The 17,931-nt window shown below is 56.9% G+C and overlaps 1 protein-coding gene across 1 annotated transcript; it reads right to left on the bottom strand.

Moving 5' to 3' along the window:
* Positions 1-4,186: 4,186 nt before the first annotated feature.
* Positions 4,187-17,284, bottom strand: CACTIN (cactin, spliceosome C complex subunit). Its single transcript, XM_038384137.2, has 10 exons — positions 17,065-17,284; positions 15,912-16,401; positions 15,176-15,271; positions 14,574-14,719; positions 14,310-14,472; positions 13,963-14,077; positions 12,348-12,540; positions 11,646-11,768; positions 10,135-10,412; positions 4,187-9,467 (listed from the first exon to the last, which is right to left on the bottom strand). Exons 1-10 carry the CDS (start codon positions 17,238-17,240, stop codon positions 8,977-8,979), a joined length of 2,271 nt encoding a protein of 756 aa, XP_038240065.1. The 5' UTR covers positions 17,241-17,284; the 3' UTR covers positions 4,187-8,976.
* Between the last annotated feature and the right edge of the window lie 647 nt (positions 17,285-17,931).

Raw genomic sequence — 17,931 nt, 5'->3', positions numbered from 1 at the left:
GATGGATCGTGGCTCCTGCTTCTTCTACGCCGTGGAGAAAAAGAGGGGGGCCAAGGAACATGTCTTCTGCCTTCTGGCAGAAGACGGCACCCCCCTCACGGATCTGGTGGAGATGTGCGGGAGGGCGAGAGCCTTCTACACAAGCCTTTTCTCCCCGGATCTGACCGATCCTAACGCTTGCAGAGTGCTCTGGGAGGAGCTCCCTACGGTCAGCACAGGCGACCGAGACCGGCTAGAGCTGCCTCTCACTCTGGCCGAGTTCTCGGAAGCCCTCCGTCGCATGCCCACCAATAAATCTCCAGGCATGGACGGGCTGACCATGGAGTTCTACTGCATGTTCTGGGACGTCCTGGGCCCAGACCTAGTCACCGTCTGGGCCGAGTCTTTGCAGAGCGGGGTCCTCCCTCTTTCGTGCAGGCAAGCCGTGCTCGCCTTATTGCCGAAGAAAGGGGACCTCCGTGATTTACGAAATTGGCGTCCCATCTCGCTCCTCAGCACGGTCTACAAAGTCGTGACAAAAGCAATCTCGCTGCGACTAGGGTCCATGCTGGCGGACGTGGTCCACCCAGACCAGACCTACACCGTCCCGGGCCGCAGCATCTTCGACAACCTATATCTGGTCCGGGACCTTTTGAAACTCCAGGTATAGGAATGGTCTGTTGTTCGCCCTCCTGTCCTTAGATCAGGAGGAGGCGTTCGACAGGGTGGATCACGGGTATCTCCTGAGCACTCTGCGAGCGTTTGGCTTCGGACCCCAGTTTGTGGGTTTTCTCCGAGTGCTGTACGCCTCCGCAGAGTGTTTGGTCAGGCTCAACTAGACCCTGACCGAACTGGTCAGCTTCGGGCGAGGAGTATGGCGGGGTGCCCCCTCTCAGGCAAGCTGTACGCTCTGGCGATCGAGCCCTTCTTCTGTCTCCTCCAAAGGAGGTTGACAGGGTTGGTGCTGCAGGAGCCGGAGCTGCGGCTGGTCCTGTCGACGTACGCTGATGACGTGCTCCTCGTGGTCCAGGACCCGGGCGACTTGGCGCGGGTGGAGGCTTGCCAGGCCATCTATTCGGCAGCCTCCTCCGCGTGGTCAACTGGGTCGAACTCTGGCTTGGTGGTAGGGGACTGGTGGCAGGCGAGCTCCCGCCCACCCGCGCTTCAGACCATCCAGTGGAGCGCGGGTCCGCTGCTCTATCTGGGCGTTTACCTTTCTGCCATACATCCCTCTCTGCCAGAGAACTGGCAGAATTTAGAGGGCGGGGTGACAAAGTGGCTCCGGAAATGGACAGGACTACTCCGGTGCCTCTCCCTTCGAGGGAAGGTGCTGGTGCTTAATCAACTAGTCCTGTCCATGCTTTGGTACCGGCTCAATACCCTGGTCCCGGCCCCGGGTTTCCTGGCCAACCTCTGGACATTGATTCTGGAGTTCTTTTGGTCAGGACTGCACTGGGTCCCTGTAAGGGTTCTCCAGCTACCCCGGAGGAGGGAGGGCAGGGCCTGAAATGTCTGCTTACTCAGGTCCATGTCTTCCGCCTCCAGGCCCTGCAGAGGCTCCTTTATGGTGCAGGTAGTCCGGCGTGGAGCATACTGGCGCACGCCTTCCTGCGCCGCTTCCAAGGGCTCCGATACGACCGGCAGCTCCTTTATCTCCATCCGAGAGGTCTTCCACGAGACCTCTCCGGGCTGCCGGTCTTCTACCAGGACCTCCTCCAGACCTGGAAACTCTTTACAACGACCAGGTCCGTGGCGGCCACCAAGGGGGCAGATCTCCTCGCAGAGCCCCTGCTACACAACCCCCAGCTTCGTGTGCAGGTGGCGGAGTCCCGCTCTGTGTGCCAGAGGTTGGTCCTGGCAGAAGTCACAAGAGTCTGAGACCTCCTGGACTATGATCGGGGAGACTGGCTGGATCCCCTGACGCTCACTCAGCGCATGGGGCTTTCCAGACCTTGTACTCCCTGGCGCATACTTCAGGAGGTGAAGGCCACTTTGCTGCCCGCTACTCGGGTTTATCTCAAACGGGTCCTGCACGAGGGCACGCCCCGCCCACCCTCTACCCCAGGCCCACCGGACCTTTTAATTGGACCCCTGCCCCATGGACCCAACCAACCCCCTCACCCCTTCACTGTAAGCCGGCTGCATGAGATGCAGCCGTTCTGCTTTCAAACCGCACCAAGAAAACATCTATACTCGCACGTGCTCCACACCCTTCACGCCCTCACCCTCGTGTCCCGCTCCGATACAAAATGGCGGGACCTCCTCACCCTCCAAAGGTGGCAGGAGCCCCAGTGGGCCAGCCTATATTCCACCTTAGTCCTGTGGCCTGCCGGGGATGTCAGTTGGCGGCTCCTTCACAGAGCCGTGAGCACAGGCATGTTCTTGGCGCGGTTCACCTCAATCCCAGACACCTGCCCCTTTTACAGCGTGAGGGAAACCCTGGCACATGTCTATCTAGAGTGCGCCAGGCTGCAGCCCCTATTCCAGCTCCTCACCACTATTTTATTACATTTTTGGTTGCACTTTCCCCCTCACCTTCTTATTTATGCACTCCCTATCCATGGCCCCACAAAGTCACGGGATCTCCTGGTCAACCTCCTCCTGGCCCTAGCTAAAATGGCCATCTATAAAACCAGAGTGAGGAGGTTGGCCGATGGAGTCTCCTGTGACTGTGGGACCTATTTCTGATCCTCGGTCTGTTCACGTCTCCGGGCAGAGTTCCTCTGGGCAGTGTCCTCTGACTCCCTTGACGCCTTTGAGGAGCAGTGGGTGCTATCTGGGGTTCTCTGCTTGGAGTCCCTGTCCGGTTCCCTTCGTTTGACCCTTCGACCACACTCCTGTCCCTGTTGTTTCATTAGTTGTCCCCTGGAATTTTTTGGCATCTAGTTCCTGTGGATCCCCCTTTTAGGCTGGGGGGGGATCCTTTAGCAGTGGATGGGCTTTGCCCACCCACTTCCTGGATCCCAATAGGATTACTCTCCCATAACCATCCGGCCCGACCCTGTCACACCTCGTTAACTAAAAAGTATGAACTACTGTGAATTGACCTTTCTTTAGCAAAACACCAAAGTACAAATGCAAACCAAAATTTAAACTGATTTATTTTTATCAAGGTTTCCAGCTTGGTGATTTAAATCAACCCATACAGAGCCCCTGCTGGGAGCTTTGGGGTGGGAGATGTCTCAAGCCCCAATCCATGGTTTCTCAGATGTGGCCACTATGGCTGCATGTGGCCACCGGGGGGTTTCCCTGCGGCCACGGCAGTTTCCTGTGCAGCATCAGCCCCGCCCCTCCCCTTCCTACCTGTTGCGCCTGCATGCGCCACCTCGCTGGAGACGCAGGTGGGACATACAAGGCTTAAGGAGGCAGGGAGTGGGGGTGAGGAGACAGGAGGCGAGCTGTGGGGGGGTGAGGAGGTGAGCAGGGGGTGAGGAGACGAGGTGGGGGGGTGAGGAGGCGGGAGGCAAGCTGTGCGGGGGTGAGGAGGCGGGGGGGAGAAGGCAGGGGGGGAGAGGAGGCGAGCTGTGGGGGGGGGTGAGGAGGCAGGAGGGGGTGAGGGACAAGGCAGCAAAGGATAGTGGGACGCTCTGCAACTCATAACATCTTTATAGACACAATTTGCTATCAACTCTGCCCAGCCTGCTTGATGGCCCATTAAGGGCCATCAGCTATACCAGTGACCCACTGAGAGAAGGCAGACGCGCCTGGGGACTCAGCAAGGCATGCAGGGACCTGCCTATGGACAGAACTCTGAGGTTTTTCCAGGCCATGTGCTGGACAGCTTGTCTCTAGGACAAAGAAAGCAGAGGCCACATGGCAAGACACTATAAAAAGCTGCTGCAGCTCCTCCACCTTGTCTTCAGTCCTGCTTCTTACCTCTGGAGGACCCTTGCTACAAACTGAAGCTCTGAACAAAGGACTGAAAGACCCATCGCAGCTGTGGATGTTCTCCAGAGACTTGATTTGAACCTGCTGTTTATTCCATCACTGCTACAAGCCTGAACCAAGAACTTTGTCATTCCTGTATGTAACTGATTCCATTTAACCAGTTCTAGCTCTCATCTATTTCTCTCCTTTTTATGAATAAACCGTTAGATTTTAGATTCTAAGGGACTGGCAACAGTGTGATTTGTGGGTAAGATCTGACTTGTCTATTGACCTGCGTCTGGGATCAGATCTTACCCCCAAATCACGCTGTTGCCAATCCTTTAGAATCCAAAATCTAAAGGTTTATTCACAAAAGGAAAAAGATATAGATAGAGCTAGAATTGCTTAAATGGAATCAATTCACACAGTAATGGCAAAGTTCTTGGTTCAGGCTTGTAGCAGTGACAGAATAAACTGCAGGTTCAAATCAAGTCTCTGGAGAACATCCACAGCTGCGATGGGTCTTTCAGTCCTTGCTTCAAAGCTTCAGTGTAGCAAAGTCCCTCCAGAGGTATGAAGCAGGACTGAAGACAAGATGGAGATGAGGCATCAGCCTTTTATAGTCTTTTCCAAGTATAAGAACCCCTCTTTGTTCTTACTGTGGAAAATTACAGCACAATGGAGTTTGGAGTCACATGGGCAAGTCCCTGCATACTTTGAGTCACAAGGCGTATCTGCCTTCTCTCAATGGGTCATTGTATAGCTGATGGTCCTTATGAGCCACTAACCAGGCTAGGTAAAGCTGACACTAACTTGTCTGAGGTGTCACCCAGAAGTATTGCATAAAGTTTGAAATACAGACAGTATAGAGCCAATATTCACAACTTCAACTACAAAAATGATACACACACACACAGCACAATCATAACCAGCAACCATAATCTCTCCACAGCCTCTATACAATATTTGCTGCAACTATATAACAGTGGTGGCAACAGTAATCTATAGTTAGAGATTATGTCAATAACATCACACCCTGCAAACGGAGGTGATGGATGGAGACCACGGCTTATGGTCTCTTCCAGAAACTCAACAAACTGAGTTGGGAGCTCAAGGTAAGAGAGGCTCCCCTGGCCTGGCACTGTTGGCTGGTCCCCTTGCAGTGTACGGGAAGGGCTCTTTGCAAGATGACAGCTGTGGAATCAGGGCACTTGGGGGACAGAAGAGAGGGGGGCTCTGCACCCGGTTCCTGCAGACTGTAGCTGGAGATCATTGGAGGGGCACTGTGGGATTGTGCTGGGAGGACCAATAGGACCGGTGCAGTTGCTGGGCCCTCACTTCCTGTCCTCATTAGACGTGGTGCAGAGACTCACCCCAAGCAGCCCACTGGGGACATGATCTCTTGTTCACCACTGCGTGAAGTTCTAGGGGTGGGTGTGATGCACATGAAAGGTGGGCCAAGGGGCCGCCCAAATGAGTATTCCCCCATTCCTGCTGACACCCCCGCCCCCCAAACCTGACATTGCTTCCTTTCCAACCAAAGCATCAGAACTGGGAAAGTACTGGGACTTCCAAGGTGAAGGTCAAACAGTTTAAGAGGACATTGCCCCTGATCTCAGACCTCAGGAACCTGGCCTTGCAGGAGAGGTAGGTATGGCTCATTCAAGGGCGCTGTCTGCACACACGTTGCTGGCCCAAGCTTCTGGGACATTGGAGAAGCTCTGCTGCCCTCTGGAGAGTGGCTGAAAGCTGCTCCTTCGTGGAGTAATATATGGGATACTGCGCCCCTAGCTCTGTCTGTGATGCCGCAGGATCCCCCTGACGGAATGAATCGTCCTCTGCCTTTCCTTAGCTCCTGTCATTTGAGAAGCTCGCACACCTTAGCACGCATTTAAGAAAGAAGTTTCCCAACCCCTCTGTGACACGGGTAAATTTGCTGTTCCCGTGAGGCCCAGAGAAGGGATGTATCCAAGGTCACAGAGTGAGTGGTAGGAATTGAACCCTGGAGTCCTGAGAGCATCCTCCCCCCCTCCCCAGACTATACTCCTCTTTCCCAATGGGAAAGAGAACCCAAGAATCCTAACCTATTACTTTAACCACCAGACCCTGCTCCGCTCCCACAGCTGGGGAGAGAACCCCGGAGTCCTGGCTCGCAGCCCCCTGCTCTAACCACCAGACCCAGATTGCCCCCAGCCTAGTCAGGCTTGTGGACACACAAATTGTCTCACTCTAACCACAGCCCACCCAGAGTGTGGACGCAGCAACCCTGGTGTAAAGAGGACTTATGCCTGTCGAGCTGGCCCTGCACAGGAAGGGGAACAAGCTATACTGGGATACAGCACCTGAAGACCAGCATAACCCTGGCCCCAGGAGAGGCTGTGCTGGTCTGACGCATGGTTCAAAACCACCTCTGAGCTCCTAGGACAAATGCTGTATTCAAACCAGGAAAGTCCTGCCTTTGCCTATCTCGGAGCCCATACACCGTCCCGGTATATATGCTGTCCCCTCCCACATGCGAGCCCCACTCATACACTAGCTGGTGGCCCATATACCAGTTTCCAGCCCATATGCTATCCCAGTCCATATGCTGCCCTTGCCCAATACTAATGTCCAGCACATACAATATCTAGCCCATATGCTATCCTGGCCCATCCTCCAACTGGCACCTCCCAGCCCAGGAGCTCTCCTGCTTAAAAGCACAGACTCCCCTCTGGGCCAGACTTTGCTCCCATCTGGAATCCCTCAAGCCCTTGTTTATTGTCTCCTAAATCCCTGTGCTCATTAGCAGCTCTGAGAGATCATCTGTCCCCCCCCCCCCATTAAACAACCCCAGGGATGCGCTTCACACTCTTAGGGGAGCTGGGGAGGATTTGCAGCCAGATTGCAGGCTGGACTTGGTCCAAGAGGAATCTGAAAGCGGCTGCAGACAGCACTGGCCTTGTTATTTCTGTATCCACATCAGCCTGGGGGCTTGCACAAAAGCTTCTGCTTCTCACATCACGTGCTCCAGCACCCCGGCGACCTAGAGGGTTCAATACACTGAGCTGTGTTTCCAGCTCCCTGGCCTTCGCTGCCTCCTGCTCACAGCCAGGAAACTGCAATTCAAAGAGCTGAGTGGCCTGGGGGCGGGCACCGGGAATGTGTGCCCTTCCTGGATGGGGGCAGGCCCTGGGCCTTCCCTGCCACCCTCTCCCTGGGCCCTCAGCCAAGGTGTGATGGGTCTAGAGAAGGAGCTGTCAGGACCAGGTCGTGAGACTTCCACTAGGCTTAAAAAGGGGGGGTTGGGGGGGGGGGGAAGATGCAACTGGAGAGGGGCAGCTTGGGAGGTGCCAGCTGCTGACAAGCCATGACTGTCCTAGGCATATGGCCCAGGTGACCGTCTGTAGAACAGGACAGCGCTCTTGATCCAAGTTCAGCAACAGAGCAACAGTTGGTGGGTAAAAACCTCCCTGCATGGCCCCCTGACCCTGTGCTCACCCTCCCAGCTAGACACCAGCCCCCAGCTACTTTCATCTTAGCCCCGGAAGGCAGCGTGGGTCCTGGAAAAGGGCAGAGGTGGCATCAGCAGGAGCAGAGGGTGCTGGGCTCCCAGCAGGGAATTGAAACTAGGCTGGCTGAGAAGGGAGGGAAGCATGCCAGGCTGAGCTCCCAAAGTAGGATCTCTCATTGAAGGCCCCACAAGAAAGGGCGTTGAGGCCATTTCTGGGGAACATCTCCATTGAGAGGAGTCTGGCATGGGCTGCTCAGGCCTGGAAAGCATCAGCAGGGGAAGGCCCAGTCAGCTGAGGATGCAGAGCCAGCTCCTTTGTGCTAGGCCTATCAGCACACAGGGCACTGGCTGCTAGTGCGTGACCCTTGCTCCCTACAATGTGGGAGTTAGGAGCTTGCAGAGGGGCCTGGCAGGGCAGGCTGGGGTAGCAGGAGATAGCCCCATATTGAAGGCAGCCCACTGGTGAGCATGTGGGGCAATTTGATTAAAGAAGGCTGGGTGGCAGGATGCCTGGGTTCTATTCTGCACCTCAGTACCCCTCTGGATAATCAGGTGACTGGGGAGGGGGGCACAGAGCATGGCAAGGGGCTGGACTGATGCAGTCAGACTGGGAGCACCAGGTGCTCAGATGACTGACGGGGAGCCAGGGAGGATCAAACAGGCCCTGGAAAAGCAAGGCCCTGGCTGAGGGCTGAGCCGGGAACGGAGCATGGGGCCCTGTGTGCCGAGCAGCAGTCCCTGGAAGCTTGCAGCACTATGCTGGCTGCTCACCAACGGACGCCTTCAGCCCCGCTATGCTCTCACTGGCCCCTGAGGTTGGGAATCACCCCAGCAGTGAGGGGAAGCGGGCAGGTCTGGCACAATGGTTTTACCTCATGCCACATCCCTCTGCTTGTGCACAGACAGTGCCACTTTCACACTAGTCCACCAAATGCATCCGATGAAGTGAGCTGTAGCTCACGAAAGCTTATGCTCTAATAAATTTGTTTGTCTCTAAGGTGCCACAAGTACTCCTTTTCTTTTTGTGGTGGGTGGGTTCCCAGGAGCGGCTGGTGGCAGCTCAGCATTTGTAGTTATCTGGGATGGGCAGCGCCCCAGGATTCTAGCTTCCCCCAGCAAGGATGGACAGGGGAGAGGAGGGGAGTTCCCATAGGAGCAGATGGCTTCTCCAGGGAGCGACTGGTCGAACTGAAGACACAGCGAAGCACGAGTGTTGGCCACCCTCTAGCAGCTGCTTTGCAGATAGCAGGAGGAGGATAGCACTGCCTCGGGGCTCTCCTGGCCCCTTGCGGGACTCTTGCTCACAGAGCACCACGTTTAGAGAATCTAGGTTTATTTTGCTCGGTAAGTCGCACCACACCCATCCCAGGATCCCCTACCAGAGCCCATTAAAAACATAAGGAGAGGAGAGCCCCCTCTCTGCCCCCCTTCCCCCCCCCCCGACACGAAGCAATATACAGAGTATGCCAGAGGGCCCACTGGCAGGGAATGCCCCTGCAGTACAGAGAAGGTGCGGAGTACGCAGAACCTGCACCCTTTGAGGTGAAAGGGCTCACCCACGGGTCCAGCAATAACGCAAAGGGACCCTCCAAAGGGAGGCAGCCCAGAGTCAGTGGGTAGCAGGCCGACACCCGGCACCCTCACCTGCGGTAACGGTATCGCTTGAAGTGGAACCAGAGCTGGAAGATGCCATTGGCGAACTGGCAGCGGAAGCCGTGGCGGTGTGAGTACTCCCACTCGCGGTTGACAATCTTGAAGGCGATGTCCTCGTAGGGCGGGCCAGCGTGGAAGCGCAGGATAGCGAAGTCTTTGTTGTCCTGGCAGGCCTCCAGGAAGTACTCGGGCGTGGAGCGCTTGTCAATCAGGTCGGGGTAGAAGATGTTGAACTTGTAGCCCTGCACAATCTTAGGTGGCGGGTTGTCGAAGTCGTAATGCGTCTGGTTGTACTTGTTCCACTCAAAGCCTGTGTGGACCCGGTTGAAGAAGCGGGGCTTCCGGGGCCGGTACTTGTCGGCCCATAGGTAGGCCTTGCCCGTCAGGGGCATCTCCACACTGAACTGGGCCTCGTCGGCGCCCATGCCCTCCTTGGCCCTGCGGAAGAAAATGTCCTCGGCACTCTCGCTAGCATCTCCTGTGGAGAAGGGGCAGGGGGTTGGTTAGAGGGCAGCCTGGTGGGCGGGGCCTGCAGCACTGCTGCTCCGGGGGCGCAGGCCTGCCACCCTGCCAGGGCAGTCCAGGATGAGGCAACACCACTGGATCTACCCCAGCAGGACCCAATCTGGGAAGGGGACTTGAGGCCTGACTGTTCGACCCCCGGCAGCCTGAGGCTTGCGCTGGGGGCCAGTCTGTGGCATACTAAGGAGGGAAGGGAAGAGCCCACACACCCTTCAATTGGTTACAATGCCAGTGGTAAGTCTGAAGGCTGCTGAGAATAGGGGGTGCAGGGGTCTCTGGCTTGGGCTTCAAGGGAATGGGCTGGCTGCTTGATACCCAAACCCCACGTTAATGAGTCCCAGGTCTACTCAGGCTCCTCCAGCCTCTCATCCCACACACCCTGAGGCAGGCACAGACTCCCCAGGGCTTTGCTGAGTCTGTCCCAAGCAAGGAGGCTGCCAGGCCTTCCCCAGGGAGCAGCTCTGCAGCCCCCATGCAAACTGCTGTTACCTTAGAGACCCAGGCCTTGTGCCCAGTGGGGAAGGCCCTGAAATCTGGACAGTGCCTGAATGAATTTGCCAGCCAGCACCTAGAAGATGGGCACACCCACGCCATGGGGCACCCACGCCATCCAGCAGCTGTACCTGTGACCTGGAGCTGTTGTCTCAAGAGCAGCAGCCGCTGGAGATCCTCCTCAGCCTCTAGCACATGGGCGTCGCAGGGCAGCTCGTGCGAGTTCAGCAGCCTGGGGCTGTACCTCCCGGCATCGTAGTCATCCAGGCTCTGCTGAATCAGGTCCTCCTCCATCAGCACCGCTTCCCCCTCCCCCTCGCCCTTGGCCTCTGCATCTCCACCCCCCTCCGAGGGGGCTCCCGCTGTGGAGGGGCCAGGGTGCGCTGGAGCGCTCTCCTCTGGGTCCGGCCTGCAAGGCAGAGGGAAGAGAGGTTACGGCACTGGGGGCCGGGTGAGAACCTGGACGGACAGGTCACACAGGGCAGGCTCAGGTAGCCTGGAAGGCCAGTGAGGACAGCTCTAATGCCTGTGGGTGTCTGTGCTCCCACAGGGCACTGCCCTCTACAGGGTGAATGCCACCATGCCTCTTCCGCAGACACTCTTCCTACCTGTGCCGTCCTGGCACTGTCCAGCTGCTGCAGCCTACAGAGCCAACCACAGCGAAGCTGCCTCACAAACATGAACGTTCCGTGGGCTACTGCTGCTCCAGGGCAACCCCATCCTGCCCTTCCTCCCAGGAGAGAGGACTTCTGGCAGGCAGGGGCATGGGGATGGACTGTTGATGTGAACACCCCCAAAACACTACACTCAGAACGGGGCCTTCTGTTGTCTAGGGCTGATGCAAGGCTGCTGAGGGAGGGTTGATGATCCATGTCCCAGAAGGGAAGAACCATCCTGCAGTGCTTGTGACAAGGCACTGATGCTGGCCTCTGGAAGGACGGTGGCACCTTGCTGGATCCATCGTCCGGGGGTCAGTGGGTAGAATATTTGCCTAAAACGGTAGGAACTCGACTGGAGGGAACCCCCTCAGGTTGCGTTAGCCTCTGTGATTGAGGCTGAGCAGGTGGAAACGAGGAGAGGTAAGCCCAGAGATGGAGGGGTCACGTGAAACCTGCCCACACTTACGCTTCCTATCTGTGTGCACAACAGTGCTCGAATCCAGCCAACCTTCCCATTGCTTGGGAGCTGGATCTTGGGAACTTCTCAATCCAATCAAATGCCCCCAGCCCGACGTGGCAGCTCGATAGTCAACCCAACTTCAAGGGTGGATTTTACAGAGGTTTGGGAATCAAACTGTTACTAAAAACCTCATTGCACACCTTGTCCATGGGACATGTCAGCAATCCTCTGCCCTTCATCCACAGATCTCAAGGCACTTTATGAAGGAGGCTTCACTTGGTTAGCATTGCTGTGCAGACGGGGAAGCCGAGCACAGCAAGGGGAAGTGACTTCAGCAAAGTCACAGCAAGGCAGCAGCAAAACCTGGAACTGAACCCCAGAGTCCTGTGCTCTACCTGCTGGTCCGTGCGGGGCCATCACTAGGCCTTGGGGGATGGTCAGCAGAGGGAGTACTCTCAGAGGTCGGAGCTAAATAACCCTGCTTAGCTTCTGGCATCAGAAGGAAATTGCCCACCCTGTGTACCTGTTGCTGGGAGAAGACGGCTCCTTCTTCAGGATGGGGAAGAGAGGCTCGCTCTCCACTCCCTGCTCCTGCTTCAGCTTGTACAGCTTCTGGCGCAGCACGTCCTGGTGCCGCTCCCGAAGCCTGCAAAGAAGTGACGAGAGCAAAAGGATGAGGCCCCCAGCACAGCCTTCCCCTGAGCCCTCCGGGCTGGGACCCCCTGGGCATCCAGCAGAAACTCACTGTGTTTCACTCACACAACACCAGAACAAGGTGTGAAACACGGGCTCAGCACCCAGGGTCCTGCCCCGAAGGTTTCAGCAATGCTCCCAGCGAGACCTACACAGACAGGGTCCATGGTGGGCACGCAGCTGATTCCTGCAATCGGATGGTTCGTGATCAGACAGCTTGAGCCCCAGTCATTGTGGGGGGCGACGGAAGAAGAGCGGACTCAATATTAGCCTTTGTCCTGTGCAGCGTCTGAACTGGTCACCCAGGCTAAAGCAGACGTTAGGCAGTCTCCGTCCCCTCAACCCCAGAAGGGAAGCAACCCATAGCCAGCTGGGAGGGGACTAAAATGCCCATGTACGGCTTGGCATCTTAGCACACCTCCCACTCCCATGATCTGTGCCACAATTCCCCAATACCACCCACTGCAGGCAAGTGTTGATACCCCACCTTGAGGGTGCAGCCCTGACGGGATATGCTCCCTCTCCTGCTCACCTGGCTCGGGCCATATATGCTTTAAGCTGCTGCAGCAGACTCTCCCAATAACCGATGTCCAGGTTGGGCCCCCCTGCTCGGATCTTGCCCTCAATCCCTTGGAAGATCACTTGCAGCTGGTTGTACGTCTTCCCCTTGAACACTGACTGCACATCCAAGCTGACGGAGGCATTGACTCCTTCTCGGCGCTCTCCTGTCGCACAGACAAATCAGGGTTAACGTGAGTTAGTCTCAATGGGCGCTAAGGGACAGAATGACCCACCGGTTACTGAGCCACAATGCAGAGTCTAGGCCTGCACTGGGCCACCCTCCAAAATCGGACACTCCATCAATGCACCTCACTGCCTGGTGCACGAACCCCACTGAACCCCTGCTGGATTCTCCCTGCCCAGATGTCAGGTATTGCTCGGCTAATCCCAGCACTTTCCGTCCAGCCAGAGCCCACCAGTTACAAATGAAGGCCATTTGAACAGGGTCATTTGGCAGGGCCCAATCCTGCCAAGCACAGAGTGCCCTCGATCCGTAGAATATAAGAGTTGGAAGGGGACTCAGGAGGTCATCTAAGTCCAACCCCCTGCTCAAAGTAGGGCCAATCCCCAAACGAAATCATCCCAGCCAGGGCTTTGTCAAGCCTGACTTTAAAAACCTCAAAGGAAGGAGATTCCACCACCTCCCTAAGTAACGCATTCCAGTGCTTCACCGCTCTCCTAGCTAAAGTTTTTCCTAATATCCAACCTAAACCTCCCTCCCTTTGATGTGCATTGAGTACCAAGCACCATTCAGGATGGAGGCCTGGGCTACGATGCACATGCCACACCCAGTCCTTTAGCAGCTCTTGGCTGAGGGTTCCTAACCCAGGAGCTTTGGCACGAGCTTGGGCTCAGGTGACAGGATCGTTCTCTCAGTGTGGGAAGCTGTCGCTCACTGTGCCAGTGGTTCTGCGGCAACCTCCGGGCCCCATCTCTTCGCAGACAGGACGGAGCCATGGGGCCTCAGTTCCACTTAGCTCAAACAGGAAGAGCAATAACTGCACATGGGTGGTCCCTGGCAACAGCAACAGAAATTCCAACTGCCAGCGAGCAAAGCTCTTTGATAAAGGCCACGGAAGCAAGGAGCCGCAATCACAGAGACTCAGGATTTTAACCGCCAGAGCTGACATCACCACTGGCCAGACAAGCAACTGTACACGTTACTGAGTTCTCTGTACAAAGGCAGGGGAATTCACTTGGCTTGGTGACAGCCTCCAGGCTCAGCCTGCACCTGCAATCTGGGACAGCTGAGGGCTCTTTACTAGAGCCAGGCAACCAAGAGCTCCAGGCCTGGGAATCGCCCACATTCCAGAACCACGGTTTCATGTAGCTTTGCAATTATTTTACAGCACCTTCGAGCCTGCTTGGCACTACACAGACAGTGCAGACCTCACAGCAGGGAGGTCACCGCCTCAGTGACAACAGCTCAGAGAAGAGAAGCAATTTGACAAAAGTCAGAGAGTGAGATGGGGCAGAGCAAAACACAGGCCTCTACTCTAACTACTAGGCCATGTTCCCCTCTCTCACCTGCACTGCTGTGCATAAGCAATGTAGGTGCCGACAGCCAGCGTTCCCCTCCCCCTTACCTGGGCCTTTCCCAGAAGCCTCTAGTTTACGGAGTTTGGCTATCTCGTCCTCAGTGATAATGGTCATGTCCCTCCAGAAATCCACATTCTTGCCCTGCTCCAGTTCCATATAAACCTGAAACAAAGAGCCATATGAAGTCAGAGGCGAGGCCTGGCGCTGCTGTTGGAATCAGGCCATTTGCAGCTGCAGGTGTTGCTATTCCAGTGAGCACTGGAGGCAGGGCTGATGAGCACCAGAGGTGGGGCACAGGGACAGCATGCAAAGGACAGGAAGGAAGGTCGGACAGCATCTAATCTCCCCAGCTAGAGAATGGAGGCCTGGAAGCAGCAGTACTGGGGAGAGGTACCTGGATATCCTCCAGCAGATCCTCCATGTCGGAGACTGTCAGGCCATTCAGGAATGTATAAGGCTCATGCATTTCCACTGCCAGGTCATCATCCTCTGCACTGATGTACTTGGCCAGCAAGTCGATGGGTTTGGCACGGCCATCTCGGATCCGGATTTTTGATCTGCAGGTAACAAGAGAACACGCTGAGCTCAGGCCACCAGGTCTCAGACCGTGCCTGCCCCCAGCACACAGGCCCGAGACAAGTCGCTGGTGCCCACCTACCGCAGCTTAGCCTGGTGGAGGTGGAAGTTGTCCTCTTGCTCCTCCCAGGTTTTGAAGTGCTCTGCCTCCTTCTCCCGCTGCAGCATCTCCAGCTCCTGCTCGCGCATCGCCTTTTCTCGCTCCCGTTCCAAGCGCAGCTGCTTCACCTGTCTCAGAGAAAGGGAAAACTGTTGCAGTGCAGAGCCTGGGGCACCATCCATTCCCCAAAGGCTCAGCCAGTCCCAGCATGTGACCTAATGGATGCTAGCTTCAAATCCAACCCAGCGCAAAACTGCGCCATTCCCCACGACTGGCCCTGCTGGCTGGGGGGCACTGAGATCTCTATTGGTTTAATAGTGTGTCATTGAAGAGACCATGGAACAGCTCATTCTGAGGATTCAGTATTGAGAATAGAACACCATCTCTGTGCAGAGACAAGAACCTGCTTGGACCACCACTTCCCTGTCACCACATATGCCAAAGATGGGAGCATTAGACTTGGCGGAAGCAGAGGGGAAATAAGACAGCCACCAGTAACCAAGTGACTTAGATTGGGGCCAGTGTTCTCGCCTGCATTAGGCTCCGCTGCAGATCACAGGCAGAGAAAGTCTATTGGCGCTCACCTTCTGCAGCTCCAGGCGGTTGTCTTCCTGGATTCGTTTGTTTCTCTCCTTCAGTTCTTTCTCCTCCAGGTGACCAATCCCTTTCTTCTCCAGGGCCTATAATCAATCACACCAAGAGGAAGTAGACCCCCAACAGGCCTCTCAGTTGCCATTTGTGAAGTGCAGGAAGTCCCCACCACAAGCCCTCTGCAGGGCGCTAAGTTCAAACCCTCCACCTCACTGCAGATGATGCTGTGGAACTAAAATTCAGCCAGTGGCCCCCAGGAATTTAGCTGGGGCAGTCTCAAGGTGGACACACAAGAACCCACCACCTCATTTAAATTAAGCTCTATATAATGCATAGGTTTGCAGTAGCAGGCTGAACAAAACTGCACTGGATCTTTAAGATAATTACTCAAAACAAGTGGGTGCCTCTCCAGCATGTCCTCAGTACAGGTTTCACCCGCACTTTTGCTTTGCTGTTCCTAGCATTTTCCAATTCCTCCCCCAACTCACTCCAGGCAAACGTGTCCCTCCCTGCGCCTCATCATCCGTGACCCTGCACCATCACCCCTTAGCCCTCTCCGCAGCAGCTCAGCTGGTATGTGCAACACTGAACTGACTGAGGGTCCACGGGGGTAGCTCTACCATGGGGAGCAGCATGGCCCTGATTATCTCAGGACATGGGACACTTGGGGAGGGAAGAGCTCATTTATCCCCCCACCTCACTGCCAGCTAAGGTAGAGAGAGGCCTCACCTTGCTCCAGATGAAGGTGCCTAGCAGGTTGTTGTCCCCGAAGGGGTTATCAGTGTTGGTGTAGCCCATGTATTCCTCCCCCCAGCCCATCTTCTCACGCTTTTTCCTCTCCTTGGCTTCCTTCTTCGCCAACCGCCTAGCTCTCTTCTCCTCTGGTGTTTCCAACGCCTTCATCATCTCAGCCTGCTTCTTCTTCTCCTCTTTCAGTCTGAGTCGCTCCTGAAGGCTCAGCTGTTGTCCCAGCTCCTCCCTGGAGCTCTGGGAACGTGAAGGAGAGGGAGATGTGACGGAAGACACAGAAGACCTGGAACGGGATCGCTTTCTTCTCCTCTCTCTGCTGCGGCCTCTTTTCTTCTCTCTCTCTTCCTCAGAGTCTGAGCTAGAGAAGTGCTCCCGTGACCGAGAGCGGAGTTTCTTCTGGCTTTTGTGGTGCCGGTCCCTGCTTTTGCTTTTCTTCTTTCCCCATCTCTGCCTCTCATCAGAGTCAGAGCTAGAAGAAAACAACACCACTCTTGTGACAGCTACCTCAGAGAAAGACTGCATAGCAGCACAGGACTTACATAACACCTTGCCTATCTAGCTGTGCAAACGTTCATTCATTCATTCATTCATTCACACTCACAACAGCCCTGAGATGGGTAAGCGCTCACCACATTTCACCGACAGAGGAAGTACAGACATAAAGTGGGATCCCTAAAGCCACACAGTGAGTTAATGGCAGAGCCAGGAAAAGAACCCGGCTCTCCTGACTTTCGGCCCTGGGCTTGTGCCTCTCAATCAGGCTGCCTCTCCTGTTGCCAACTCACATACCTGCAACTTGCATTCGGGATGAAGCCACAGCCAACAAGACAACACACCGACGAGGTTCCGGCCAAGGCTACAGGTGCGACCCAGTATAAGGCTGCTAACTAGGGGTGCGATTTATCGGAGCAGTTACACCCTAGGGTGGGTACAAAGGTGCTTTATGCCGCCGCGGGAGCAGCTGCCCGGCGGAAACCGCTTCGCTCTCGGGCCAGCTCGGACTGTCCCGGGACGGGGGCGGCGCTTTGGAGCATGGCCCAGCTCCCGGGGGCACAGACCCGCGGGCGGGCGTGAAGCGACCCCCGGGCGGGGCCTGTCCCGACCCCACTCCCGTCCGAGGACCGCGCCTCACCCCGAGCCCGGCTTCCTGCGCCGCCGCGTCTCGCTACCCCGAGCCCGGCCGCCTCCATCGCTGCTGGACCCCGAGCGGGACCGGCGGCGGCGGCGCCTCCTCTCCCGGGACCCGCCCGCTTCCCTGCGGCTCCGGTGCCGCGAGCGCCCCGCGGGGCTCCGCGACCCGGACCCCATCAGCGCGTCGCTGCTCTCCGCCGCGCGGCCGCTTCCGGTCCAGCAAGGGGCCTCTCTCCCCAGCGGCGCATTCCCAGGCGCCTCCCAGCGCCTGACTGGAGCGGGCCTTTCCCCAGCGGTCCCTGCCGCCCGCGCCCGCTCCCGCTCCCAGCCCACCCCCGCCTCGAGAATTAGCTATACGGAGCGGCTAGGCTGAGGCAGCGGCAGCTCCGACCCCTACTGCTGAGTTCTCCCTACAGGCGCCTACAGGGCCACCTACAAGCGCCGGCGGCCTCGCAGGGCTGAAAGCCCTGAGCGGAAGCATCTGGTGCGTCACGGCGATGAGGGGCGGGGCCAGCCCTTAAAGAGGCAGGCGCCAAGAACGCTTGGAGGGGAGCCGCCGGGCCGGGCCAGGCCCAAGGGGCCTCCGGCTCCATGGGGCACGAGCCAAGGGCAGCTCTGCCGCCGTCCCCTGCCCAGGGCGCTGGGACCGCTGTGCGCGAAGCTGGAGGCGAGAGGACACGGGTCAGGGCCCGGGCCAGCTCCTAGGCCTCGCCTGCCCTCAGCCCCAGCAGCGCCGTCCCCGCCCAGCGACCCTCCGGGGGGGCTGGATCGGGGGGGACAGGGCAGGGGAGCGAGGCCTGGTCTACACCCCAAAGTGGCATCAGTAGAGCTGCCACATGGCTGTGTGGAAAATCCGCTCCCGGCTGAG

The sequence above is a fragment of the Dermochelys coriacea genome, chromosome 25 (assembly GCF_009764565.3).
Source record: "Dermochelys coriacea isolate rDerCor1 chromosome 25, rDerCor1.pri.v4, whole genome shotgun sequence".
NCBI lineage: Eukaryota > Metazoa > Chordata > Testudines > Dermochelyidae > Dermochelys > Dermochelys coriacea.
The sequence above is the reverse complement of the archived record's forward strand: the minus strand, read 5'-3'. Positions and strand labels throughout refer to the sequence as shown.

Coding starts and splice junctions, on each gene's coding strand:
- CACTIN (XM_038384137.2), bottom strand. CDS start 17,240: ATGGGGTCCGGGTCGCGGAGCCCCGCGGGGCGCTCGCGGCACCGGAGC. Junction 15,272..15,911: donor GCACCTTCATCTGGAGCAAG/GTGAGGCCTCTC, acceptor GATTGATTATAG/GCCCTGGAGAAGAAAGGGAT. Junction 11,769..12,347: donor GCATATATGGCCCGAGCCAG/GTGAGCAGGAGA, acceptor ACTTCTTTGCAG/GCTTCGGGAGCGGCACCAGG.